This window comes from Temnothorax americanus, unplaced genomic scaffold, assembly GCF_048541705.1.
Source record: "Temnothorax americanus isolate GAGA-0224 unplaced genomic scaffold, ASM4854170v1 Scaffold21, whole genome shotgun sequence".
Taxonomy (NCBI): Eukaryota; Metazoa; Arthropoda; class Insecta; order Hymenoptera; family Formicidae; genus Temnothorax; species Temnothorax americanus.
The window spans coordinates 1,301,908-1,329,440 of record NW_027509349.1 but is presented as its reverse complement, the minus strand read 5'-3'; the positions used below and the strand labels follow the sequence as shown (position 1 = coordinate 1,329,440).

The following is a 27,533-nucleotide window of genomic DNA, read 5'->3' as shown; positions in this document are numbered from 1 at the left end:
CGGCATGAGGAAGGAATCTCCCATTGTTAGGTCGTTTACCTTTCGAAAGTCGATCACGACTCGAAATTTTATTTTATCGGACGCGTCAGGTTTTTTAGGGACAACTATTATCGGCGCGTTCCATTAGCTTGCGCTTCGGCGAATTATCCCGTCGTCTAGCATTTTCTGTATTTGCTTTTTCACTTCGGTTTTATGCTTCTCCGGTAACCGATATGGTTTTACGTTCACCCTGGCGCGCTATTGGGTCGTGTATTTATTTCTTGCTCTATTGCCGTATTCGCGCTCAGTTTTTCGTCGTCTAAATAAAATACATCGCAATAATCATCGCAGATTTATTCTACCGCTTCGCGCTCTACATTATTTAAATGATCGAGTTGTATTTGCTTGCGTAATTTCTAAAAAATAGATAAATAGATAATTATATATATATAAATAGAATAATAAATAGAAAATTAAAAAAATAGATAGTTAAAATAAAAAATAGATGAATTAAAAAAATAAAGAGATAAATAGAAAAATTTTAAATAGATAAATAGATAAATAAATAGATAGATAAATAGATAAATAAAAAGATAAATAAAAAAATAAATAATTATGGTGCCAAAGGCCATTTTCAAGGTCCTGCGTTCAACAAAAAAAAATTAACAAAAAACCATATTTTACGTGACTTAAATTATAGATTTTTAGTTGAACGCAGACCTAGAAAAAATGGTCTTCGACACCATAATTATAAAGCTCGCCTTTGTACTCATACCTGTGTGATGGTCCCCCTCGCCGCCGACGATGTCATCCCCCTCGCCGTCGAGATCCCCTCGCCCCGCACCTTGCGCGGAGCACCACATATTTATGCCGATATTTAATTTTAGAAATTACATCATTTATTCAGTCGTAAAAAAAATCAAAAGAATTTTCACAAATTACATATAATTCTCTGCATATACCATGTACGTTTCACGTAATGTATTCTTTAACTGCTTTACTCATCTATTTATGTATAGTAAATTGAACACAATTAACCTAACCCAAACTAATTGTTGTATGGGTAGGTCAGATTTTTAAAATCTCATTTATAACTCAGTGCATGGTAAGGGAAGTAATTTATTGAATGACCGTGTGTAGACAGTACACATGTAAGAGCTACCGTCCCTCTTTCACAAGCAAGAGTGAGTAGGGGTAAACCTCGGTTTACGTGAAAAATTGAAAACCTGAACCGTACAATGATAGACCTGGTTTTGTCCTATATGAAAACTGGGATAAGATGGGGTGAACTTTGCTTCAATTTTTACCGAAAAATAGTTTATTACAATACCATTATCTATGTTAATATGTATTATGAAAGGTAATAGGGGTACTCGCCTATTTGCATTTTGCCGGTTATGACGGGTGTCATATTTCCTGTCGGTATGACGGGTATAGGACAAAAAACACTCCTATTGCGCCAGAAGTTAAATTTTACATGTTTGCAATATATGTAGAAAATAGTCACGGCAACAATAACGGGTCCCAATTAACTCGCATAGTATAACCATTGTAAATCTGAAATAATACTACCACTTTGTTTTTTTCGAGGTAACAACATAATACATATATACTATACTATGCGTGTACTTGGCGCATTTTTTTACCTTTTTTTGAAAAATAGAAGATATCTGCAAGATTCTTCTGTTCATCAAATCTGTAACAATAAGAATCCTCTTATAACTTGATTTCTCAATAAGTAAAACACTTTAGTAACTTACGTCTCGACATATTCGTACTTGACGTATGAAAGATAACCGTTAAGAATAATTGAAGAAATTTATAATATATTTATTCAAGTATACTCAAAGAAGACTTCAACTATAATAGTTGGTTAATTAACATACCTAGTTGAGAAAATAAACAACGCCATATCGATTACATAGAATTGCATATCATTAGACAGATACCAACTCCAACTCATGCACTGTAATGCAGTAAAAATTTTATAAAAGTTTTATGCGTCTTTAAGTATAATTTCAAATTGATCGTAATCAAACGTGTTTGTACCATATTGCATCCCATCCAAAGAAATTATGTATGTACAAAAGATTTCTCCACCAATATTTCGCACAAGTTTCGTGCGACCTTTCGTACATGTAAAATTGTGATGTTTTTTCGTTCCAAATCGACCTTGATAGCTCTATTAGTAACACCGTCATGTAAGCCGGTGTCAGCCTTAAAAAGAAAAATGTTATTACAAACGCGTATAAAAAAAAAAGTTAGTATTTAGCTTACATTGAAATCAATATTCAAATTTCTTTGTAACATACCCTCTTATTTTATTTATTACTGCAATAATTTTATTATATTGTTTGTATTGTTTTTTGTGTTCTTTAAATATATCACACCATATAATAAAAACTTACCAAAAAAATTTTTTTAATACGCGATCTCTTAATTTGATTAATTTTTCTTTGCGACCAATCGGCTTCAAATACATATACGTCCCTAAACATCCGCTTGAAAGAAAAAAAATATCAACTGCTATGAATTCAATGTCACCTATGAATTTATAACTCTCAAGGAACCTCCACAGCCATACTTTATTGTCTGTCAATACAAAGCAATTTTCGTTATGCGTAAAGAGTAAAAAAACAAAAGAGTCAAAAATGTCTATTTTACAGATTTATTATAAATTACTTACCGAGAGAATTAAATGTATAATATACACTATGGAACATGATTATCGAACACATGCTTAGAAATTTTAAGCCGTGAATAACGAGTATTGTGCCGGCGTCCAACTTTGTGTTAAATATTTTTCCTGAATTTGTATAAGCGGAAAAGCATATTAATATTTCTCCAATTTTACTTTTCCGAAATAAAGACCGATTTATACTTCTATTTCTATTTCCTCGGAAATATTTTCAGTACCTGAATCATAATTCGACGTCTTTAGTATAGTAATACAAAAATCTCAAAATGCTTTAATTAAGTAAGATTAATATTAAACAAAGAAAATCTATACACGCGAATAAGCCATATGTACACAAGATGTAGCTACAAAATATATTTTATAATTAATTATTAATTACTTAAAGTAATAATTGATTGCAAATTATTAATAATTTTAACATTGAAGACGAAAACTTGATTTGTAGAAAATTGTAGCATATAAAAACAGTAAAAAGTCTGTTGTAATGGAAATTATTTCTATAAGTTTTAGATATGACACTTACCGTCATCATTTTCCTTTACACGTTTTTGATATATAAATTTATCATATATTGTTCCGATTGATGTTATGAGAAAAGAAAACCCTATTAAGCCAGCACTGCAAATATAATATTTCTCGGTTGAAGCTTTATATTCTTTCGGAGGATTAATATTAAAATTACTTATAATGTTATTAATCTTTTCTGTCATATAATATTATTGTTGCGCTTGTATTGTCAAGTAATTGCAATTTATACATTTCTGGAGACGTACCAGATGTAATACACCCAATGAGGTAGCCTTTTGTTATCGTCATTTAGATCTTTAACCTCGATTAGCTGAAAGTCCGCGGAGTAGGGATCATTGAAGATAACTCTGTCACGACATATTTCCTCCAAAATTAAGCTTAGATTATTTGTAGGGCATGATGCTGGTAAACAGAGTCCGAGCGTAATCACATTCTAAGATAAAACTTTCTGTATATATTTAAATATCAAACACATCCTTTATATCACATAAAGATTTTACAAACTTACCTCGTCAAACATATTTACGTGATATTGAATAGTACTGTTGTGTCTCAAATAAGCTACAAAATAATTCTTTTTTTTTCTGTGATATCTGTAGAGGAGCCGTATTCATCGTATCTAAACACTGGCTACGACTGCCCAGCCAATAATTATTTCCGTAAAGGAACCTTCTTTGCTCAGATAAAGGAAAAATATCCACATGTGTCTATCTGGAGTCTAATATCCGGTGAATGTCTTGTCTGACTATGTCAAGAGACACGATAATGTTTCGCGCCAAATACCGTGTATCTTTACGCAAACAGATTGGAAACTTTCTACTTTATTAACCCTTAACTAGCACACGTCCGCGAGCGAACGTTATCTGCACACGGTGTGTTGTACACCCCACACACTTTGAACGTTGGGTACGGCGAAATGGAGGCTCGAATAGGCTTGAAAAAATCCAAGTACATACATTAAATACTGGAAAATGATACCCATTAGCCTAAACTATGAAATTTTTTAGTTTTGAGGCTTCAAAAAAGTTCTACACTTGGGTTGTTTAGCACCCCAGCAATTCTATACGTCTGATACGAATTGTGTTTGGAAGGGAACTGACGATCTTTGCCAGGTGGAACGTATTGGATTGTGTCATTGGTGACTTTTGGGGTGTTTGACACCCCGCGTGCTAGTTAAGAGTTAATGCCGGGTCGTCGCGTATGAAGTATGAAATATTATGTAAAAAGAGTTAAATAAACTGATTTTTTTTACAACTATATAAATGATGTAATTTCTAAAATTAAATATTGGCATAAATATGTGGTGCTCCGCGCGGGGTGCGGGGCGAGGAAATCTCGACGGCGAGGGGGATGACATCGTCGCCGGCGAGGGGGACCATCACACAGGTATAAGTACAAAGGCGAGCTTTATAATTATGGTGTCGAATTTTTATTTATAATAATAATATTCTGCATTAAAAAAAAATTGAGTCCGATATCTAAACACACACACATTTTGTAAAAATGTAATTTTAGAACATTCTGAACACATTGGCACAGAAAACTAAAAAAAAAAATTTGTTTACGGAAACAGCTTCCTGTAATGAGGAAGCTACAATGCGTGATTAATTATAAATAAAAATTAGTTATTTATTGTTTTTGCATAAGTGTTTAGATACAATGAATACGGCTCCTCTACAGATCTCACAGCAGAAAATACTAAATAACACGCATTATCGCGATCCGCGAATGGATTTTCCACCTTTCCAAATGAATTATTTTGTAGCTTATTTGAGACACAACAGTAGTATTCAATATCACGTAAATATGTTTGACGAGGTAAGTTTGTAAAATCTTTATGTGATATAAAGGATGTGTTTGATATTTAAATATATACAGAAAGTTTTATCTTAGAATGTGATTACGCTCGGACTCTGTTTACCAGCATCATGCCCTACAAATAATCTAAGCTTAATTTTGGAGGAAATATGTCGTGACAGAGTTATCTTCAATGATCCCTATACTCCGCGGACTTTCAGCTAATCGAGGTTAAAGATCTAAATGACGATAATAAAAGGCTACCTCATTGGGTGTATTACATCTGGTACGTCTCCAGAAATGTATAAATTGCAATTACTTGACAATACAAGCGCAACAATAATATTATATGACAGAAAAGATTAATAACATTATAAGTAATTTTAATCTTAATCCTCCGAAAGAATATAAAGCTTCAACCGAGAAATATTCTATTTGCAGTGCTGGCTTAATAGGGTTTTCTATTCTCATAACATCAATCGGAACAATATATGATAAATTTATATATCAAAAACGTGTAAAGGAAAATGATGACGGTAAGTGTCATATCTAAAACTTATAGAAATAATTTCCATTACAACAGACTTTTTACTGTTTTTATATGCTACAATTTTCTACAAATCAAGTTTTCGTCTTCAATGTTAAAATTATTAATAATTTGCAATCAATTATTACTTTAAGTAATTAATAATTAATTATAAAATATATTTTGTAGCTACATCTTGTGTACATATGGCTTATTCGCGTGTATAGATTTTCTTTGTTTAATATTAATCTTACTTAATTAAAGCATTTTGAGATTTTTGTATTACTATACTAAAGACGTCGAATTATGATTTAGGTACTGAAAATATCTCCGAGGAAATAGAAATAGAAGTATAAATCGGTCTTTATTTCGGAAAAGTAAAATTGGAGAAATATTAATGTGCTTTTCCGCTTATACAAATTCAGGAAAAATATTTAACCCAAAGTTGGACGCCGGCACAATACTCGTTATTCACGGCTTAAAATTTCTAAGCATGTGTTCGATAATCATGTTCCATAGTGTATATTATACATTTAATTCTCTCGGTAAGTAATTTATAATAAATCTGTAGAATAGACATTTTTGGCTCTTTTGTTTTTTTACTCTTTACGCATAACGAAAATTGCTTTGTATTGACAGACAATAAAGTATGGCTGTGGAGGTTCCTTGAGAGTTATAAATTCATAGGTGACATTGAATTCATAGCAGTTGATATTTTTTTTCTTTCAAGCGGATGTTTAGGGACGTATATGTATTTGAAGCCGATTGGTCGCAAAGAAAAATTAATCAAATTAAGAGATCGCGTATTAAAAAAATGTTTTCGGTAAGTTTTTATTATATGGTGTGATATATTTAAAGAACACAAAAAACAATACAAACAATATAATAAAATTATTGCAGTAATAAATAAAATAAGAGGGTATGTTACAAAGAAATTTGAATATTGATTTCAATGTAAGCTAAATACTAACTTTTTTTTTATACGCGTCTGTAATAACATTTTTGTTTTAAGGCTGACACCGGTTTACATGACGGTGTTACTAATAGAGCTATCAAGGTCGATTTGGAACAAAAAAACATCACAATTTTACATGTACGAAAGGTCGCACGAAACTTGTGCGAAATATTGGTGGAGAAATCTTTTGTACATACATAATTTCTTTGGATGGGATGCAATGGTACGAACACGTTTGATTACGATCAATTTGAAATTATACTTGAAGACGCATAAAACTTTTATAAAATGTTTATTGCATACAGTGCATGAGTTGAAGTTGGTATTTGTCTAATGATATGCAATTCTATGTAATTGATATGGCGTAGTTTATTTTCTCAATTAGGTATGTTAATTAACCAACTATTATAGTTGAAGTCTTCTTCGAGTATACTTGAATAAATATATTATAAATTTCAGATACTTCTATGTCGCTGTATTGAGTCTACTTTTAATATGCTCAATTATTCTTAACGGTTATCTTTCATACGTCAAGTACGAATATGTCGAGACGTAAGTTACTAAAGTGTTTTACTTATTGAGAAATCAAGTTATAAGAGGATTCTTATTGTTACAGATTTGATGAACAGAAGAATCTTGCAGATATCTTCTATTTTAAAAAAAGGTAAAAAAATGCGCCAATTACACGCATAGTATAGTATAGGTATATGTATTATGTTGTTACCTCGAAAAAAACAAAGTGGTAGTATTATTTCAGATTTACAATGGTTATACTATGCTAGTTAATTGGGACCCGTTATTGTTGCCGTGACTATTTTCTACATATATTGCAAACATGTAAAATTTAACTTCTGCATGGTGCAATAGGAGTGATTTTGTCCTATACCTGTCATACCGACAGGAAATATGACACCCGTCATAACCGGCAAAATGCAAATAGGCGAGTACCCCTATTATCTTTCATAATACATATTAACATTTTTTGGTAAAAGTGCACAATAATGGATTCAGCCCCAATGACCTGTTTCGCCCTGTAAGCAGAGGTAGGATATATGGTGGATCGAAGCAAAGTTTACCCAATCTTATCCCATTTTTCATATAGGACAAAACCAGGTCTATTATTGTACGGTTCAGGTTTTCAATTTTTCACGTAAACCGAGGTCTACCCCCACTCACTCTTGCTTGTGAAAGAGGGACAGTAGCTCTTACATGTGTACTGTGTACTGTCTACACACGGTCATTCAATAAATTACTTCCCTTACCGTGCACTGAGTTATAAATAAGTGAGATTTGAAAAATCTGACCTACCCATACAACAATTGGTTTGGGTTAGGTTAGAAGAATTTATGCTTGCATTTATAAACTCGCAAGCTTTAAAACGTAAATCTCGATACAACATACCGAGAATAGAAGGTTACGTAGAACGTATTGTACCGTTACTTAGTGCAATGAAATTCAAGAGTCATTTCAGGTAAAGTCTTCATTTCCTTTTATTTCTCATGTACAATAATAATAATAATCATCATTATGCAAGAATCATTTCTTATTATTTCATTATCACCATCTACTTTTTAGAATGTAGCCACAAACGTTCGAATTCATCTTGGGAGAGATTGCAGAGCAACTACAAAGAACTACAAGTGGGAATGAAATGATATCTCCATAAAAACAATTTTTAATTGTTTTGTGGCGTATGGCAACGCCAGATTCATATAGGTATAAACTACTCTACACTTATATTACTAATATTTATTTTAATACATTATTGTCATTTTTTAAACTTGAATCATTATTTCAGATCAATACACACCAGATTTGGAGTGGGAAAAGCCACAGCCATTAGAGCAGTACGTCGAGTTACTCGTACGTTATGTTGTCTTGCATCGAGATTCATACAATGGCCGTCAGAAGGAAGGATTGAAAGAATTATGCAGGGTTTCTCCGAAATTGGTGCTTTTCCAAGAACTATTGGAGCAATTGATGGCACACATATCAATATACCAGCTCCAAAAGAAAATCCTGAGGCTTATGTAAATAGGAAAGGCCATCACTCCATTCAAGCCCAAGTTAATATTTTTTAACTACGCACTGGCGGATCTAACAAGTTATCCAATTGTTTAATATTTTTTATTTTCATTGTTATTACTTGTAAAGAATTGAGTGCCTCTGAGCATAGACTTTTGTGCAAGCGCATAAACATATACATGAGAAAATGGATTGGTCAATTTTCTTATGCATTTGCTAATAGACCTTTATCCATATGCTTATGCGCTTATATCTATACAGATATACTTTAACTATTTTTTGATTGCAGGTAGTTTGTGATCATACGCGTCTCTTCACACACGTATATGTTGGAAATGTTGGATCCGTACATGACGCACGTGTTTTTCGATTATCAGGATTGCAAAATTACATCGCAGACCCAGCTAAATTTCCTAACAGCCATCTAATGGGAGATGCCGCTTACCCTTTTTTAACTCAATTGATGGTGCCATATACAGACAACGGTCATCTCACGCAACGTGAAAAAATTATAATTTCTGTCTGTCTTCTTCTCGCATGGTTGTGGAAAGAGCTATTGGTTTGCTCAAGGAACGCTGGAGAAGCATTCTTCATTATTTGGCAATGGGATCTGTCGATCTGTCAAACAAATTCCTTATTATTTTTTAGCATGTTGTGTACTGCACAACATATGTTTGATCAAAAACGACCTGGAGGCATTGCTAGTGATTAATGAAGAAGCAGCATATCCTCTACAAGAAATAGAAGGTCGAGTACATAACAGAGCTGAAGTTGAAGCAAAGAGGAATCTAATTATAATTTTAATTGCTTTTTATTATTTTGTTTTACCATTATTGATGATATTACTTTACCATTATTGATTTATTAATTATTATTTAATTATTATTTCGATTACTAATATTGCTGGATTATCATTATTGAGTTTTCTTTCCGACAAAATTAGCTGTTTGCCAACAATGCATTTATTTTTATAAACCTACTGCATGTGTAATTTTATACAATTTTCAATATTATTTTATGCTCTTTTTGTTATTGCCATTTTCCTGAAGTGTCTTATCTGCTAAAGAGTATTAATTAAACTATAAAGTTAGCCAAAAAGTATAAATGTCGACATTTTTAATAAGAAAGAGTAAACTTTTTTTAATATGTAAGAAACTTAATAAACAATGTATTGATGTTTTTTTTTTCAAAACCTTTTGCCACCTGCGCAGCTTCATAACTCCATTCTGGACTCCCATCTTTTTCGACAAAAAATGTTGATAGGGTAGATCTTGGTCGGTGCGAGGAGAGATAACGGAGACGAAAGGGTTAATCGAGAAGTTTATGGATAATCGAAGTCTGCGACACGTTGATGGCAAGCAACCGACCGAGAACAGATTAATTCTGTCGGATTAGCAGCTTTTGCGTTATGATGTACACATAACTCTTTTTGCATTTTTATTTTTTAGCCAAATTCGATTATGACAACTTTATGTCATATGTACAACCAGTGCAATTGCGAGTCTGTTTTTTATTGCTGAACTGGCTGCACTAGTTCAGAGTTTATCTTTTTTACTCCACACATTGGAAGGAAAAAGATAAACTTCGAATTGGTGCAGTCAGTTCAGCAATAGAAAACAGACCCTTTCGCCATTTCTCATGTCGTGTTTTTGCCGATTTTTTTTATTTAAAATATGTGACAGAAAGCTGACAGATGGCGTAACCAACATCGTTTTAGCTGCTTGGAAGAAACTAGACTTTTTTATTTTGCACAATAAAAAAACTATCAATTATCTCATATAAAAGGTTTTTTTTCAATTGTTATCAGTGTTAAATGTAGAATAATTTATAGTCTTATTATAATTAAGAACTTACGTGTACGTGTATGATATTAGTTCGAGACTAAATTAGTAACTTTAGAAGGATTAATTGATTGAACAGCTTTCTCGGTTCTTCTTTTATTTAGATAATTTATGTCAAAAAGTTTCTCGTAATAATTAGATACTAAATATGTCGAATACTAAAATGCGCTTAATATTTCTATTAGATGGTGATCTAAATATTAATTTAGATTATATTTCTATGTAATTGTTTTTTATTTAAAAGAGTTAATTTATTATATAAATTCCATTTATATATTACCGACTGAAGACGTATTATTTAATTCTTTTGCCTGGAGCAGGATGGTGCTGTCAAAGCTCAATTTTACTACAAGTATAGGTCAGATAGCGCTACCAGGTCCTTTTCTAATAATTAATATATGTATATACAATAAAAAAACATTTATATAACGTATAATTGGAGGCTATTAATATGATTCAGCATGATTGAATTTACAATTTACACTCGTAAAACTCACCGAATCTTTCTATTCTTTGCGAGCATCATTGTTAAATCGTACAATTTTATTATATGATAAATGAAAAAGTATATTTCTTAGCTATCATAGTGTTAACCATTGAACGTAAATCATTGCTTCGGAAAATGTTATTTTAGCTGAGTACTTGGTACTTGTACATACACATACATGCGGCATGCAATATCTGTACCCAAAACAATTCAGTCGATACGTTACGATACATATACGATCAATAGCCGCGAAAGTTGGTTTTGTAAAAAGTTTAACCGATAACTGTAAATACATTCGAAATGTTGACATATAGGATAATTTTTTTAAATATAGAGAAGAGAGGGGAAAGAAAAAAGGAGATGGAAGACAGACAGATTATGTTTTACAGGATTATAAAAATATACATATATAAATCCGTGACAGGCGTTTTTACAAATTTATAATCGACCACTGAGGTCGTATTAAAAATGAGCGACAAGGTATGCATATAGAGAGCAATGAGAACGTTTTTATTTTTACCCTGGCTGGGGTAATATTCTTTTGCAATAAAAATTTAAAACTATTTAATTTAGAAATTATATCAACTGACCAAAACCCATGATCGAAATTAATAATGTCTCGATGATGGATCCGAAAAAAGTGCTTTGTGAATCCGACAAACCAAGTTGTCTCACAGTTTTTCAATGTTTTTCAATGTTTATATCGGAAAGACGTTATATATTGCCAGTCACAATCGATTTAAATTACTTTAATTGTTATTCTATACTGGCGAAAGAAATTTATTATTCTGTTTTTATTTTTAATTGCTTAAAATAAATTGTTATGTTGGAGCTCACGATATTTGCGTTTGCATATTGCGAGTATACGATCGTTATATTTTTCTTTATGGATGGATATACGAGTGTAAATTTACTGTGTATCAAGTTTGTAATTTCTTAGGAAAACAATAAATATATTTTATCTTTGTATATGTGTATAAAAATATAAAAATTTATACTAATATATATGCGTAGGAGAGACCGGGGCTATCTGTCTACGAGGGCTGTGTCCACAGTACTGCTATATCTCAAGTTTTAAGAGACAGATGTCTCTACCATTGTAACAAGTAGTTGAAAAATGCCCTACTTAAGATATTTAAATGTTGTTTGTTTTCTTGCGATGCCTCTCGCAACGCTATATACGTTAAAAGAAAAACGAAAACAATTATTCACATTTTTTGACGATCGAAAAATTTGCTGTGCGACAGTAGTTTAACTCAAATTAAAGTAAGCACTTCATAATATTATCAATTAATATATAGTTACCAGGTGTGTGAGAAGCGTCAAATCTTAATTCCGCATTATCTAAAATTGGCAACATGTTAAAGACTGAAAAACGTGATCGAGGCTATCTGATGTCCTATTTTTGATGGAGCAACGTGTCCACACTTCAATATAACGAATTGTTCTTTTATAAATAGATAATGATGCGTAACTACAAATGAAAGAGTTTCCTTAAGACGGATGAGGTAGACATATATCCAATAAAATTATATTTAAAGCGATTAAAAGAATAAAAATTGAGAGAAAATCTTTTCGTAAAAACAGTGTTAGACTTTGGAATAAATGTTCGAACTGTCACTCGCTACTGTAAAAAAGTGACCTACGAGCAACTACTTGATCCTGCGGTTCAAGAATCGTTACCAAATTTTTATTTTAAAAATACACGTCAAGTTAAATATATAAGTTTGTCTTAAATTATTGAATATTTTCTATTTCAAACGCTGCCGAGGATGAGTAGAGGCCCCAAATAAAAAAAATTAAAGAATTGAGGGGACAAAAGAAACTCATTACATTGATTTTGCAACGGACTCAAAATCAGTTTGATGCCACCGTATATAAAGAAAAGTCAGCTCTACGCAGGAAACTTGTCAAAAAATCTACACAAAGTGTCTACTACTTCACTGACTCCAACGACTAGGCAGTTTTTTCAATATTATATATATATTAATATTAAATAATATTATAAATAAGTATAAAAATTAATATAAATAATGTGTTTTTTATTATGTGGACAGATAACCCCGCATATATGGGGCTATCTGTCTACGCTTGACTTGTCCACTTAAAAAATTCGCCTCTTTAAAATGTTAAAAAATCAACGATTCTAATTGTTTTTTTTTTTAATAGCAAGGTTGAAAGGTTATACCATTAAAATTTTAGCCAAATATCTTTATTAGTTTTTTAGTAAACTTGAAAAAAGCGTAAAGTGTAGATACGTAGCCCCGGTCTCCCCTATATATTAAATTAACTGATAATAATCTATATACACAAAATTTCTAAATAACATTAAAAAACTCAAAACTTTGTCAAATTACTTTCTAATAAGATATGTATAGATTGTTATTTATTAATAAATAATTAAAATTCTAGAAAATACTGATTAAAATAAAGATAAACTTTATTTAGGTTTAAGTAAAGAGTAAATCAAATTTGCCTTAGCTCTTTTATTTGCTGAAACTTAATTAGACTACAGTTTCAAGTTTGTGATAAGAAGATAATTATCTTCTCTATCTCTAAAATTCTATAAAGAATAAATTATCGTGTAACGGGTCCAAGCTTTTTATACATTTTATACACCGTTATAATAATAATTGTAATTATTAAAGTAATATTATTAGTATACGTCTTAACTAATTAGTAAATCTGTGAAAATGCCTATAATGATTTGGAATTTAGGTCTTGAGTGCTTTGGCATTTATACAGCGGATGATTACATTTTAACTCTCGTCTATAGTGGATATACTCCGTCCGTTCTGTTATATGTCAAATAATAATTGTTTGTTTTATCTCTCCCTTCTCTGATCAACTAAAACGTGTTACACACGTGTAAGGCTCTTGTATATTGCGAAAAGAATAAAAATAAATTGGTGATATATATATTAGACTCTGTGACATATAAAATTACAGAAAGAACAAATTGAGCGATAAAAATTGTTTCGCCAAATTATAAACACATTTCTTTAAAAACGAAGACTATAACGAGAAACTAAGAAATCTAACATTTAAATTTAACATTGTATATGATGTATGTGTGTGTGTGTTATTTGTTAATTCTACCAAAAAATTAACCACCGCGTAGTGTCAAAGTAATATTTAATAAACTTGAAAAAAATAGGCATAAAAATGCATAATTTTAATTAGCATAACAATATAATTAACATCTAATATTTGGTGAAAGAAAGAGCAAACTGATCAACAAAAGTCGGAAATAAATAATTAAGTAATAGGAACAATAGAAATAAATTAGTGTTTTAAATAAAAAAAGGGAGTATCTATTTACATATTTTACATTTATAACTGTGATAGAATTAACTCTTAATGATCGTCCTCGGTTCGCTCTAATTATCTAAAATCCTCTGTCTATAAAATAAGTATCTTTTTACCTTGTATTATATGTACTTAATTATGTATGTATTTTTTTTATGTGTAAGCATCCCTATTTCGGGACATCGACACGCGTAGCAGATGGCGCCGCGAATTTCCCCCGTTTCGTTCGCGCGTATCTAGCCCCATCCATTCCTGGCCGCGCCGCACCGTCGACCATCGGAGATCCTCAGTACAAAACCACCCCCGGAGCTAGCAGTGGTTTATCGCCAGCTGGTGGGCGATGGTACGCGGATACATCCCGCGACTCGGCCAATACGCTCTACCAACGTCTTTATCAATCAACTTCGCCGGAAGTGCCATTTTCAATGGTGAAGCTACTCTTCAATTGAAGAGATTTGTCGAAAGTGTCGAGGCGCGAATTGCCAAACCGCGAATTTTCGATTTTGTTTTGCCGCGTTTTTCAGCGCATCGTTTTAGCGATCGACGATTAGAAAACGAACATTTAAGATTGTTTTCCAGACAGTTTCGTGCGTGTTGTTAAAAATGACGAAATTTGTTTCAAGAAACGGCTTGTTTTATTAAAGAACGAGTGGACGAGATGTGAGTGCAAACTTCAGTCCGTCAATTCAACTTCTCATTTGGCGGTAAGCGGCGAATATATGAAACGCGAGGCGTGATGCCTACTGCAATTTAAAAACTCGATTATCGTAATTTTGTGTTACTTTAACACTCGCTCGAAATATTCAGTGCAATTGTGGCTTACAGAGCTTTGAATGTTTGATGTAAAGTCGCGCTTCTTTAACGTGCGCCAACATATGGAACTGAAAACACAAGACAGTTAGAGACTATATTTTAAATTGACTCACAATGTCGGTTGTCAAACGTTTATTTTCAATGAGATAAATGACACTCTATCAAGGTGGAATATAATGTGCTTGTTACGATATCATTTTATTCGAAGAAGTTGGCCAGCGCACTTGCGGACAAAGTGCACGACGTGATTTGCGCGAACTTTAGTTTGTCAAGTTCAATCGTGCGGCGGTAAACAAATGTTGGAAAGTTTATGACCCAAGTTATATATTTAGAGATCGATTATCGTATCGCCGTGTTGATCCGCTGCCTCGATCGAAGTTCTTAGCGCGGCGTTCCTCAATTTGGTTCGCGGCGCGTTCGATGAAACGTCAATAACCATCGCGCTGTTTACGCCTTCATTCGCAGCCAAATGAATAAATGAAATTATTATCAAGATTATTATCGCGGTGGACCGATACTTTATTTGCATTTTTAGTAATTTAAACCGAAGACAGAATTAAAATAAAATATCGTATTATAATAATATGTGTTAACGTTCTCTCATGCGAAAAGTGGAGCTTTCGATTCTTGAAGTTTTTCAGTATTCGAAGAAAAATTTGAAGTGAAAGATAATGCCGTAAAGAAAAAAAGAAACGACGAGCTATGTACCGAATCGACAATTGCGAACACTCGATGCTGTTCGGTAAGGAAAACGAGCTTCGCGGGAAGAAAGGATATTCTCGGTATCCTCGGCACCGACAGAGGCCGCGAATTCTCCTAAAGCGATCCACGTTGACTTTATTATCGCTGTAATATATATCACCGCAGAGTTCCTATTTCATCCGACTCGGTGCCGGGCTAAACAAGTTTAACTGTAACGCAAACGAGATCGCGGGTCGATCGCGAGGGCCACAGATTCGAACATGAGGTCGGAAGTGGCGAACGCGACTAACGCGAACGACACGTTCCTCAACTGCAGCTCGCTTACCTCGCTCGCGGGCGAAGTCGGGGCCTGCAGGTCTTATACCCAGGAATTGGGGTTCGACTACGAACTGGTGCACAGCATCATAATTGTGGTGGTGCCATTGTTCTTCGGTATAATCGGCATTCTCGGTTTCGCCGGGAATTTGCTCGTGGTCGTGGTCGTGGCGGCGAATCCCGGAATGAGGTCGACCACGAACATCCTCATTATCAACCTCGCCGTCGCCGATCTGCTGTTCGTTATATTTTGTATACCGTTCACGGCCACCGACTTCGTCCTGCCGTACTGGCCGTTCGGCAACGTCTGGTGCAAGACCGTACAGTATCTGATCATTGTCACCGCTTACGCGAGCGTGTACACCCTGGTCCTCATGAGTCTCGACAGGTTGGTATGCCAAGATCATTGTTTACGATATCGACCGCGTTCTCTGCCATAGCGCTTCGCCTGCACGCAAACTTTCAGAATTAGACTTTGTCGCGAAACAGAGTTTGTGATAGAGGAGTAAGTCGCGCGTAAAAATTGAGATAAGGCCCGCCCAGAGATGTATCGACGTGCAGACAATAATGGCTTATCAACAAGTACGGAACAAAAATGATATACGAGCCCGGAATAAAGCGAGACGTTCGCTATTGGCGGAAGATATATAGATGCAGAAGCATTTGTACGTGGGGCAAAGGTATTTTCTGTATATTTTGACTTTTTTTTCTTTGTTAGAAGAATTTTTACGTAAATATTGCTTGTTTTCGCTGTCATGGCAGAATCAATACTGCAATCATGCAAGAACGAATAGAATCGCAACACACAATTCGTAATATGTTGGTGACTTTGTGTATTTGAAGCATGCGAAATGCTTTTATAGAAATATAAATGCTTTTTGAGAAGAATCTCTCAAACGGCAGATTTATAAAGGCAGATCTTTTTATGAAAAACAGTAAAATGTACCTAGGGAATGGCTATTGTTGGTCACATATTTGCTCCAGCTTTTTAAACGCAAATGCTGTAGTAAACAGTTTAATTTTTTTTCCTTTTCTTCGACGTATGTCATTCAACAAGTAAAAGCATTCGCCTCGCTTTATTAAATTAACTGATCAAAATTGATTTTGATATAAACGTGAGCGATTCACAGAAAATATAAATTATAGATTACGAATTTTGTCGATAGAAATTATGTGTAGCAGAGTAACGCGAAATAATAATTGATTCGAGCGTACGCGAGCGCTTCATTTTCGAAAATTTTTGTTTTGCCTATTTTTCTCTCAGCGGATATTCGATTAAACATTACACGCAGAAAAATATCATTCTACAGCCGAGGAAAGCAATTATTTATTTTATTTTATTTGTTTTAAGTAATAGTTTTCTTCAACAAAAAATATTTTCTTAATAACAGTTTTAAGATATACTTGGCACATGTCTTAGAAGAGCTCATCACTTTGTGGTCAAAACAAGAATTTATTCTTCTTTCAAGAATATTATATATTTAAGTACATGCTTCTCTCTTCCGTAGACTGTACATGGTAAGTAAACCCTGTAAACCGCATTTCTCGTATTAATTTTGAAGTACTGGTCTTGCTAACAATAAGATCTAGAATATATTTTGAGTAAATGTGATGCTTGTGATGACTTTATGGTAGATTTGCGGATATATAAAATTATCAAACACTTGGAACAAGTAATATTTACTTGCAGGTAATGGTGTATCTTTTCTGTGTATATTTTATCTTAATATTAAATAATTTTGCCATCAATTTTTACCAAATAATTTTTTGTTTTATTAAAATTATGTCAAAATCAGATCTCCTAGCATTGCAGATATTCGTTGCAAATAGATTAAAGGATTATTCCAAGAATATGTTTTATATTTTGACTAAAAGATGAGATAATATAAATTTTCCGCTCGCCCCGTGATGTATGATAACAAGGCGAAAAAAAATATATCGTATCGCGCGTGCAATAGTTTCCTTATATTGTTGTCCTTTATCCTCGGAAGCTTTCCTGTTATCTTTATTCTGAGTTGCCCCTCGCAGCCTTTCAGCACGGACCTTTCCTGAAGCTTTGTAAAACGCCCCGGGCTCTTCGTTTGACATTTGATTCATTGTTGCGCTTTGAATCGCGATGCTTACGGGTTTTGCGAGACTACGCGCGGCATACACGCCGTTTGATACATTCATCTCAGGCAATTCGAACGTGCCAATTTCAAGCGTAGAGACCGTTGTAGACATTCGTCGCCTAGCTCCAATATCTGCCGGCGATATTTCATCTGGCGAACGCGCCCATATACGTTTCCCCTGGTAACGGAGGACTCGATTGAATTAGCGACTTCAATTTTCATTATTCAATCTCCGGTTGCGGAGATGCAGCTTCACGAGATGCCATTACACGAATTGCTAATATTATTTGTGATAACATATCATCTTGCATCGCGAGATCAAACTATACCGCGTTGTTAATCTCATATATGTCGTTTTGATGAATAATGTATAATGCAACGTTGAATAATGATGCTGGTTTCGTGATTAAATCGACGTTGTATCGTTTAAACGAGAGGATATAAAAAGGGGCATTTTTATTAAAAAAAACTACCACGGTATTCTAATATTAATGCTCGCAACCCTTTCCCACATCCTCGTTAATATCTCGTCCGTCGATGTCAAGTTAAAAATTCACGTGCAAGAGCCGTTAAACGATCTTCCATTTTCTGCATCCTACTTTCAGAACGATACTAAACTACGACGCAAAAGCAGGCGCCTTTCAGCGCCCTCGTGCCTTAACTTTTTTCTCCCTTATAAAGCGAATACGAGAGCAAAAAAGGCGGGGCCTTTTATCTGCAGGTTCATTTTTAAAATGCTGACGCTCGAAACGAGAATTAACTTCTGCAACCTGCAAGTAAGTATTACTTGTTCCAAGTGTTTGATAATTTTATATATCCGCAAATCTACCGTGAAGTCATCACAAGCATCACATTTACTCAAAATATATTCGAGATCTTATTGCTAGCAAGATCAGTAACTTCAAACTAGATATTCAATTAATACGAGAAATGCGGTTTACATGGTTTACTTACTAGATACAGTCTACGGAAGAGAAGCATGTACTTAAATATATAATATTCTTGAAAGAATATATAATAAATTCTTGTTTTGAACACAAAGTGTCGAGCTCTTCTAGGACTTGTGCCAAGTATATCTTAAAACTGTTATTAAGAAAATATTCTTTGTTGAAGAAAACTATTACTTAAAACAAATAAAATAAAATAAATAATTGCTTTCCTCGGCTGTAGAATGATATTTTTCTGTGTGTAATGTTTAATCGAATATCCGCTGAGAGGAGAAACTGCTCGCAGGTATCTAGCGGTGGTCCATCCGATCGCGTCCATGTCGTGGAGGACGGAGAATCACGCCATCCAGGCGATCTGCATCATGTGGGCGTTGATCCTGGCAGTGTCCATGCCCGCGATCATAATTCACGGCGAGGTAAGCGAGCCGCGCGCGGCGCCCCGACGCCACGACCTCGCGAATCCAGCCCGTCGTTCGCCGATGCATCGCGCATTCGTAGATCACCTACGTGTTCCAGAAGCCAAACGGGCAGTCGGAAAATCTGACGGTCTGCCGGTTCCTGAATGAGCAGTACGACTGGACCGTCTTCCAGATGACCTTCTTCCTAACGAGCTACGTGCTGCCGCTAGTGCTGATATGCATCTTTTACATGTCGATGCTGATCAGCCTGTGGCGGAGCGCGCGCGACAGCGCCGAGAGCCGACGCGGTAGGAGACGGGCCACCAGGCTCGTCTTCGTCGTCGTCGGCGTCTTCGCCGTCTGCTGGTGCCCCATACAGGTAAAGGGACCTGTCTCTCTGGAGGGAACCGATTTTTCTTTTTCTTTTCCCTTTTTTCGATACTCCGTCATCCACGATGTCGTCCGCGTTGTCGTCACGTTGCAGGTAATACTGGTGACCAAGTCCCTGGGGGCGTTTCCGCTTACCACGGCGACGATCATGGTCCAGATAGTGAGTCATGTCCTCGCCTATACCAACAGCTGCATCAACCCTTTTCTCTACGCCTTCCTGAGCGATCACTTCCGCAAAGCCTTCCGCAAGATCATTTATTGGCGGCCGCGGGCGGAGGCGAACAATCGGCTGGGACCACCGACGAAGACTACTAGAGCCACCAACTCCGGCAATAATTTTTAGGTAAGAATTTATTTGGGGTTTCTTTAGGTGAGAAACAACCATCTTTCTTTTTGCCAATACCGTAAGCTTCCAAAGAATACACCGACCTGCTCCCTTTTGAGATATTTCATATCAATCGTAAACTTTGGCGAATAAACTGTTGCGAATATTGCGATTGCTCCTTGCGCAAAGGACCTCAATATATATATTCTTTTTCACCTCCAATTTTTATCCCTTGAAATATCGGCCCGCTATTCAAAAAATGTTTGAACCCGTGTTTCTTTTTACTTATTTTAGTAAGTATTTTAATTATTTGGAAAATATTTTTTGCCTTTCGACGCTGCCCTATCTTTGCTTCCTGCTTTCAAAAAGTTAAATTAAAAGGTAATGTAAAAATCCGACGGCTTTTAAGCGAGTAATGACAAAAAAGGACGATCAAGGACGGATATTACGGATATGGAAAAGTGAAATTGAATTTCGAGGATTAATCGGTGGATCCTGACGGTGAGAATCAGGAACATCCTCAGGAGATATATCACGACATCGTCGTTATCTCCGCGCGCGTTCTGCCCTTTCCCGAAGCAATGTGTAATTTTCTTCGGAAGATGACGAGCGGAATCGTGCCGGCACTTAACGACGTTACTCGATTTACTTACCGGGCTTACGGGTTCGGCACAGTTCGGCACGGCTACGCGGACACGTAACAAAATTTTCCTCTTTTTCCCCTTGCTCGCTTTCCTTCATCCCCCCCCCCCCCCCCGGTCTTTCACCGACCACTCCCTGGACGCAGCGTGGTGTGTTGCCATTAACACGGTGACGTTTTCACATCCAGTTTACCCTCACTGCCATTTTTGTCTGTTCCCATCTACAAACGGACATCGGTAAAGGGGTAATAAAACGGAGGGAAAAGCGAGCGGGCAAAAATATAGCGACGAACGCAATCTTGTACCGCAAAGCATTGCCATTACTTAATGTTAAGTACAAAAAAAAAAACGCTGGGAGCGGGTGCGGAGTGGAATGGAAAATTTGCATTTAAAGCCGATTTCTTAAATCGCGCGAATACCTCGAGTGAATGGCAGTAGCAGGATAATCTGGTCGAGCATGATAATAATCTCACAAAAATTTCTCATATAAATACTTCTTAAGAGATTAACTGCAAAGGGAGATTGACTGCAAGAAACTCTATTACGTAAAAATATATATAAATATAAACTAATATTCTTGTGCTTCTCGTCTTACATGACGTTTTATGCAATAACGAACAATTCTAAAGATACTTAAAACATATTTTAAGCTTACTTTGTCGCGATCAATTTGTTTCTTTATTATTGGAATATTAAACGGATAGAATTCACATTTAGTGAGACAATAATCTTTTCGAGCAAGAGAAAGAAAGAATATTACAAAAGAATTACCGAGAATTACTATATTTTCCAGTTTTTTTTGTTCCTTGTGTTTGCCCGCGGGATTATGTTAAGATCGAATAATAAATCCAAACTGGGTTCTTCTTTATTCCGCGCAATTCTTCCTTGATTTAGTCTACATTTTTTCTCCACATTTACAGGCAAAGTTTCTTTACAACCTACGTAAGATCTCTGTTTTGCATAAAAGAAAATTGGGGTGTCACGTCAACAAAATTCTGTCCTATTTGCTTTCTGATTCGTTATCGCCTTGTCATCGTTTACGTGGCGCGTCGAGAGAAGGTACTTTTTTTCTCTTCCTCGGAAAACCGCATTGTGACACGTCGCGGGTGACAAACAAACCTTAATCAGATCGACGCTTTTACCGGAGATTGACGGCTCGACGGAAATTCGATTAACCATTCTTTGTTATCGGTGCCGTGAGTTGTTTCGCACTGTGACGGTTTGCTCTTTGATCCCTTACCCCCGCGACGATCACCTATTCCATTCACCCCTTCCTTCCGCCCTGAACGGACAAACGCGGAAAAAAGTTACCGCGCGATGTCGACGCGTTGCATTTATTGCATTCCGAACGCAGTGATGACGGGCCTTTTAGGATCTGCAACGTGGTATTTAATTGGAATTGACCCGCTATAATATTTAATGTTTACACCACAATGGCCCAAATTTGAGATTAAGCATGTTTCGTTTGAACCGGTCGGAATTATCAATACCGTTTGAAATTATCAGTTTAACTTCGCTTCGTGGTCCGTTAAACAGATGGGCCAAGGTAGATTTGACCCGAAATGATTTGCATCAACCTTTTCGCGTAAATAAGGGTGCGCACTTGTAAATCGGTCCAGTAATTAGGTGACAATAATTAGATAGACAATAATTAAATAGACAAAGATAATAAAAATTAATCTTTCAAATATTTCATTGATAGTTATCAGATGCATTTACTTGATATTGTTAAATGACTCGAGTCCAGTCATTCCGAGAATGTATCCTGACGCGTATAAACTGCGAAATGACACAAGAATGACACGACGCGGCCGTGTCGTACAAGCGGACGGCAGTTCCAAGCTGTTTGGCTGCGCAGTCGGACGAAAATGCCGTATTTTACGGACGAGACGTTTAGAAAAGGATAAGCGGATCCGGTAATCGACGGCGCCGCTCGAGAACGACGACGACGGCTCTCGGACGCTCGTAAAAATGGCCGCTCGTTGACTAGTGCAAACAAATCTTAATCAAGTAGATGTATTCCGTGAGCAACGTAATGGTAATCCGATATCTCCGTCGTTCCGATTCGATCTCGGCTAAGCTCTGTGCCGATATTAACGACTCTATTTGCGCCGTCAATACCAGCGATTTGCTGTCAATACACGGAGTCACCTTAACTATTCCCCGCGGGATTAGAATCGGTCACGTTGCACGACGGCGTGACGACTACGAAAGCTGCTTATTGTCATTATCCCCTGCATTATTATATTTATTAATACCCAGGTAGCAGACAGTCGTCATAATGACGTGATTCTTACGTCATTTTATGACGTATGTTACGTCATTTATTTCTAAAGTTTAACGTAAAAATGACGGTATTTTTCACGGTTCTAATTGCAAGTCATGCACATCCCAACGACGTCATTTTCTGACGTTTTATTGACGGCAAAAATAGGTCTAATGTACGACATACCGGTTTCTAGAAATGTTTTTTTATGAAATTAAAATGTTAAAAAGTGTCCACTTGATAAACGTTTATAAAAAAACGTTCTTTTTCTATATCTAGAAAAAAAACGCATTTTTAACTGTTTCTTTACATATCGTGTGTGTATAGCCCGCTTCTCTCAAGGCGGTCTCACCCCCATCCTAGTACAGTACCGCGCCCGTGTCGCTTGACTTCGATGATCCAGTGGACAGTGACGATCTTCTGACCCTGATGCTTCCTTATTAACTGTACTTGTCTATAACAGGTACATCTTTGAAGTGTTCAGAAATCTTGTAATGATATTTTCTTGATAGTTATAACACTGCATGAAATAGTTGTCATAAAACTATAATTACACACGCAACTAGATCCACTTATACCATAAATTCACCACTTCAATCATAAAGTTACGAAATACTCTATAAATGTAGGAATATTCCTGTAAAAAATATTGTGAAAAATACGTAATTTTTACGTTAAACTTTAGGAATAAATGACGTAACATGCGTCATAAAATGACGTAAGAATCACGTCATTATGACGACTGTCTGCTACCTGGGTAGTCACGTAAACGTCTATATAATGTCATTTTACAAAGTCTTTTTGACGTATTAAAACATGACGTTAAATATACGTCACTTAATCGACGAATGACGTTACTGACCAATTATGACCAAATATTGACGTCAAAATGACGAGTGCTTGCTACCTGGGGTAGACTTCGATAAAAGTGTTTCAAGCGAAACTAATTTCAGACGAGGCGCTTCTATTCCACCGGCGACTTTTATCACTTGTAAATGAGCTAAAAATAATACGGCCAATAAATAAACACGACTTTTCCATCACGATTTTTACCTTCGTGTCTGTAAAATAATAATTTTTTTTTTTGTGCTTTGAAAAATTTGATATTTTACCTCGAATATTTGTAAAATATCTCTCGAGTTATATTATCACATTTGCGGCTATAATTATATCCTTTCTGACAATGATATACGATGGAAAAATAGCACATTGGCGTCCTCTTGCAACATAAAACCCGCTCACATTAAATGAATAAATTAATTAGAAATGAATATAAATCTAATTATATAGTACTATAATGCGCATGTAGAGCGATAGTTTTTTACCTTATCTCGAGAATCGCGCCACTCCGCACATTCATCGTTTCGCACAATTAGCTTTTGAGAAGCTCCCAGACAGGTCGCGATTATATCGCGCTGTTTCAGTTTAAGAACGGATAAACGCTGAGTGCCGTAATTTTTCAAGATATGTCCAAAAAAGTTGTCGCCGCTGCCGCCGTGATAAATGGGAATTGCTTGGCAAGGATTTCCAAATGTATATAGAGTTGACATTTTCATAAATGGTACGCAGGATGTTTGCCAAAAGAAACGCTTCGCAGACCTTATCTCAATAAATAGAGCAAAACTGGAAATGAATTGGAGCTCTGACAAATGTCCAAGGTGAAAAACTGAGTCTTATAATAAAAGAGTTCTGCAAAAAAAAGTAGTGGAAAATAGCGAAGATAATTTACACACAATTTCTACACGTAAAGTATTTTAATATTACGCACGAACGCGATATATATATTTCAGATTAATATCGAAGAAATAAATTTCCCTGTATTTTCTCTGTGTTTTCAATTGATTTTATAATCTCGTCCCGCGGCACAATACAGGGATTTTTAAAAACTAAATAGATTAAAAACGGATAAGCTTATCTTATTACCAGCATATTTCCAATTTTAAATATTATGTATTTTTATACTTTTTCATATGATACGCAATTCTTTCTCCCGCGTTTATTGTTTCTCCGATTTATATATGTGTAGAGCGTTATCGCACCTACTGAGATAACACGCTGCGCTCCAACTTAAATAAATAAAAAGAACGTGCCGATTTGTTTAATTATTTACTTTTTACCGTATCCGTGATTATTTGAGAACTGGGACGTCTGTTGAAAAAATTAAATTTCGCAAGTAGGTGATAGAAAAACATGTCGCTTTAATAAAATGTGTGTAAAATCTGGTTAAAAAAAAAGATTATTTGCAAGAACGCACTGCAACGTTCGAATATTCAAAATGCAGTGTTTTACATATACAACGATCTAACGAGAGCGCAGATGAAGGCGAGAGATATGCAAATTCGACGATGGGGCACACAGATCGATGACGAGAAGGTCGATCAACGGCGTTGGGAAGATGCCAGAAATCAAAAGACGGATAAAAGGAAGAAGAAGGGAGATAGCCGAGAAGCGAGCTCAAGGAAGAGACAAGGGAAGGATCGAAGTACGCGCCGGCCGGCCTCGATTCTGCTCTCCCGAACGAGAAAAGTCTTCCGCTTGTTTCACGAAGTAGCCTACTTTTCGAAGCTTCCCACCTCCTACAGGAATGAGAAAGAGAGAGAGAGAGAGAGAGAGAGAGAGGGAGAGAGATAGATAGATAGATAGATAGATAGATAGAGAGAGAGAGAGAGAGAGAGAGAGAGAGAGAGAGAGAGAGAGAGAGAGAGAGAGAGAGAGAGAGAGAGAGATCAGAGACCAGTGAACTGCAGTGAACCGAAGGAGCTGAAGAATCCCGTGAGAACCGTCGAAATGTTAAATTCGGAGATAAAATCCTGCTAATTATTTAAATGTTTCCGAACCGGTAGCGATAAAAGTCCTAAAGGTCGATCCCGCGGTTTAAGGGGAAAATGAATATTTAAAAGGCTTTTGAGCGATTGCATTTTTTATGACCTCCCCCCCCACCCCGTTTTACGCGTGACAAGACATTAAACAGAGTTTTTTTGAAGAGAATGCCGGATTCACGTTTAACGCGGAAAAATAACAAAAAATAGAAAGACGGAGGATAAATATTGAAAAGTTTAGTTAGCAAAGAGTGGAAAAATTTAGTTCAATTTGTAGGAACACGTTTTGTGTTTTACACATTTAAATGTTGTTTACTGTGTTGCAGACATAAATTCACCGATGACGATGATTGGCATCAAGCTGATTGGCACAACCTTGCTCTCGCCCCCCCTCCTCCCCCCCGGTTTAAAACGACGAATACTTTACGGTCTATAGAATATTCGATGTTTGATGTCACCTGGCAAATACAGCCGAGCGCATGTTATTCCCGATCCTTTAATCCTAATCCCTCCAACTATGCACTTTCGTGTCCCACGCGTTTCTAACGGTCGTTCGTTCCGGGAAACCAACGATCGTGAGATAATCCCATCCCCCCCGGCCCTAAAAAAAGTTGTTGCAGTAAGGAACATCAGGCAAAAATTTCAGAGCCACAGCTCATTTGTTCTCGAAACGACAAAGAATCAAAATCGCGTTGGGACACGAAAGTGCATGGTTGGAGGATTACGTCAGTGTTGTGTGTAAGTGAGAAATGTATTTTTGTGTAAAGGAGATTCTAAAGCCGTTTGTATTACCGACCAAATTCTATATCTGTCCTTGTATAGACAATGATAGTAGACAAGGATAGACAAGGTTATAGGTTATATTGCATTCATTACAAATTAATCTTTTTTTGTAGGCTTTTATTCTTAGTTCCAATTGCACGATATTGTTCTTACATGTTGTCCCTAGATCATGCCGGTCTAATTTTGTGGATATTTATTGTGAAATTTTTGTACAAAGCAAATATTGTCGTCATGTATACCAAAAATTAACAAAAAATATTAATTTTTTTTGTTTTTTATATAAATTCGACCACCATGACCTAGATTTTGATGCGTACTTTAACTTCGGAGAAGGATTTTTAAATTCATAAAGCCAATAAAAAGATATGCGTTAAGAAAAAAACCGTATTACAGACGGCTTTAGGATCCCCTTAAGCGTATTTAAAATATTTTTGTCGTTAAAAAAAAATTTGACATTCCACTATTATGGCTCAGAGGCAGGCGAAAATGCATGGTTGGAGAAATTAAGTGGCGGAAAAAACGTTGGCGGGATTAGTGTTAACAATTCCGCCGCAAACACGTATGCATTTTAAATCCGTTGACTCCGCCGCCCGTCGGTAGTTTTCGCAGTTTTGATTCGTGCTTTTGCGGATTACGTTACACGAACCCCCACGTTGATAAATGTGATAAGTGCGTGTTATAAATGTTATAATATCTTTGAATGTAAAAAGCGGACGCGCATTTTCTCGACGCTCGCTCACGATTGTTAACTCGAAAAAAAAGGGCCTCGTTATAAAGAGCCTTGTCAAGAAATTATATCCACGAATATTGTAAAACGTATCAATAAAAACATTGAGATCCACGCCGTTTGTTCACATTATTCGAGCATCCATAAGAAC

General features: G+C 35.6%; 4 protein-coding genes across 5 annotated transcripts in view; 2 read left to right on the top strand and 2 right to left on the bottom strand.

Moving 5' to 3' along the window:
* Nucleotides 1–8,172, top strand: part of LOC143897684 (uncharacterized) — a 28,474-nt gene extending 20,302 nt beyond the window's left edge. Inside the window, exons 3-6 of the transcript XR_013256976.1 lie at nt 5,444–5,538; nt 5,844–6,073; nt 6,168–6,351; nt 6,541–8,172. The gene's annotated coding sequence lies outside the window, so the exon portion shown is untranslated. The remainder of the gene's footprint in view (nt 1–5,443; nt 5,539–5,843; nt 6,074–6,167; nt 6,352–6,540) is intronic.
* The window catches only part of LOC143897825 (uncharacterized), a 187,040-nt gene that overhangs the window by 48,664 nt on the left and 110,843 nt on the right, over nt 1–27,533 (bottom strand). The window lies entirely within an intron of this gene.
* On the bottom strand, nt 1,870–4,890 carry LOC143897683 (uncharacterized). Its single transcript, XM_077406499.1, has 5 exons — nt 3,714–4,890; nt 3,451–3,638; nt 3,201–3,295; nt 2,666–2,895; nt 1,870–2,571 (listed from the first exon to the last, which is right to left on the bottom strand). Exons 1-4 carry the CDS (start codon nt 3,723–3,725, stop codon nt 2,855–2,857), a joined length of 336 nt encoding a protein of 111 aa, XP_077262625.1. The 5' UTR covers nt 3,726–4,890; the 3' UTR covers nt 1,870–2,571; nt 2,666–2,854.
* Asta-r1 (allatostatin A receptor 1) lies at nt 14,088–27,496 on the top strand. Of its 2 annotated transcripts, none has more exons than XM_077406498.1 (5): nt 14,088–16,363; nt 19,320–19,449; nt 19,550–19,810; nt 19,916–20,164; nt 26,199–27,496. In XM_077406498.1, exons 1-4 carry the CDS (start codon nt 15,921–15,923, stop codon nt 20,162–20,164), a joined length of 1,083 nt encoding a protein of 360 aa, XP_077262624.1. In that variant the 5' UTR covers nt 14,088–15,920; the 3' UTR covers nt 26,199–27,496. The 2 variants fall into 2 exon arrangements, with proteins under 2 accessions (XP_077262624.1, XP_077262623.1); XM_077406497.1 differs by having other exon boundaries at nt 14,185–16,363; nt 19,532–19,810.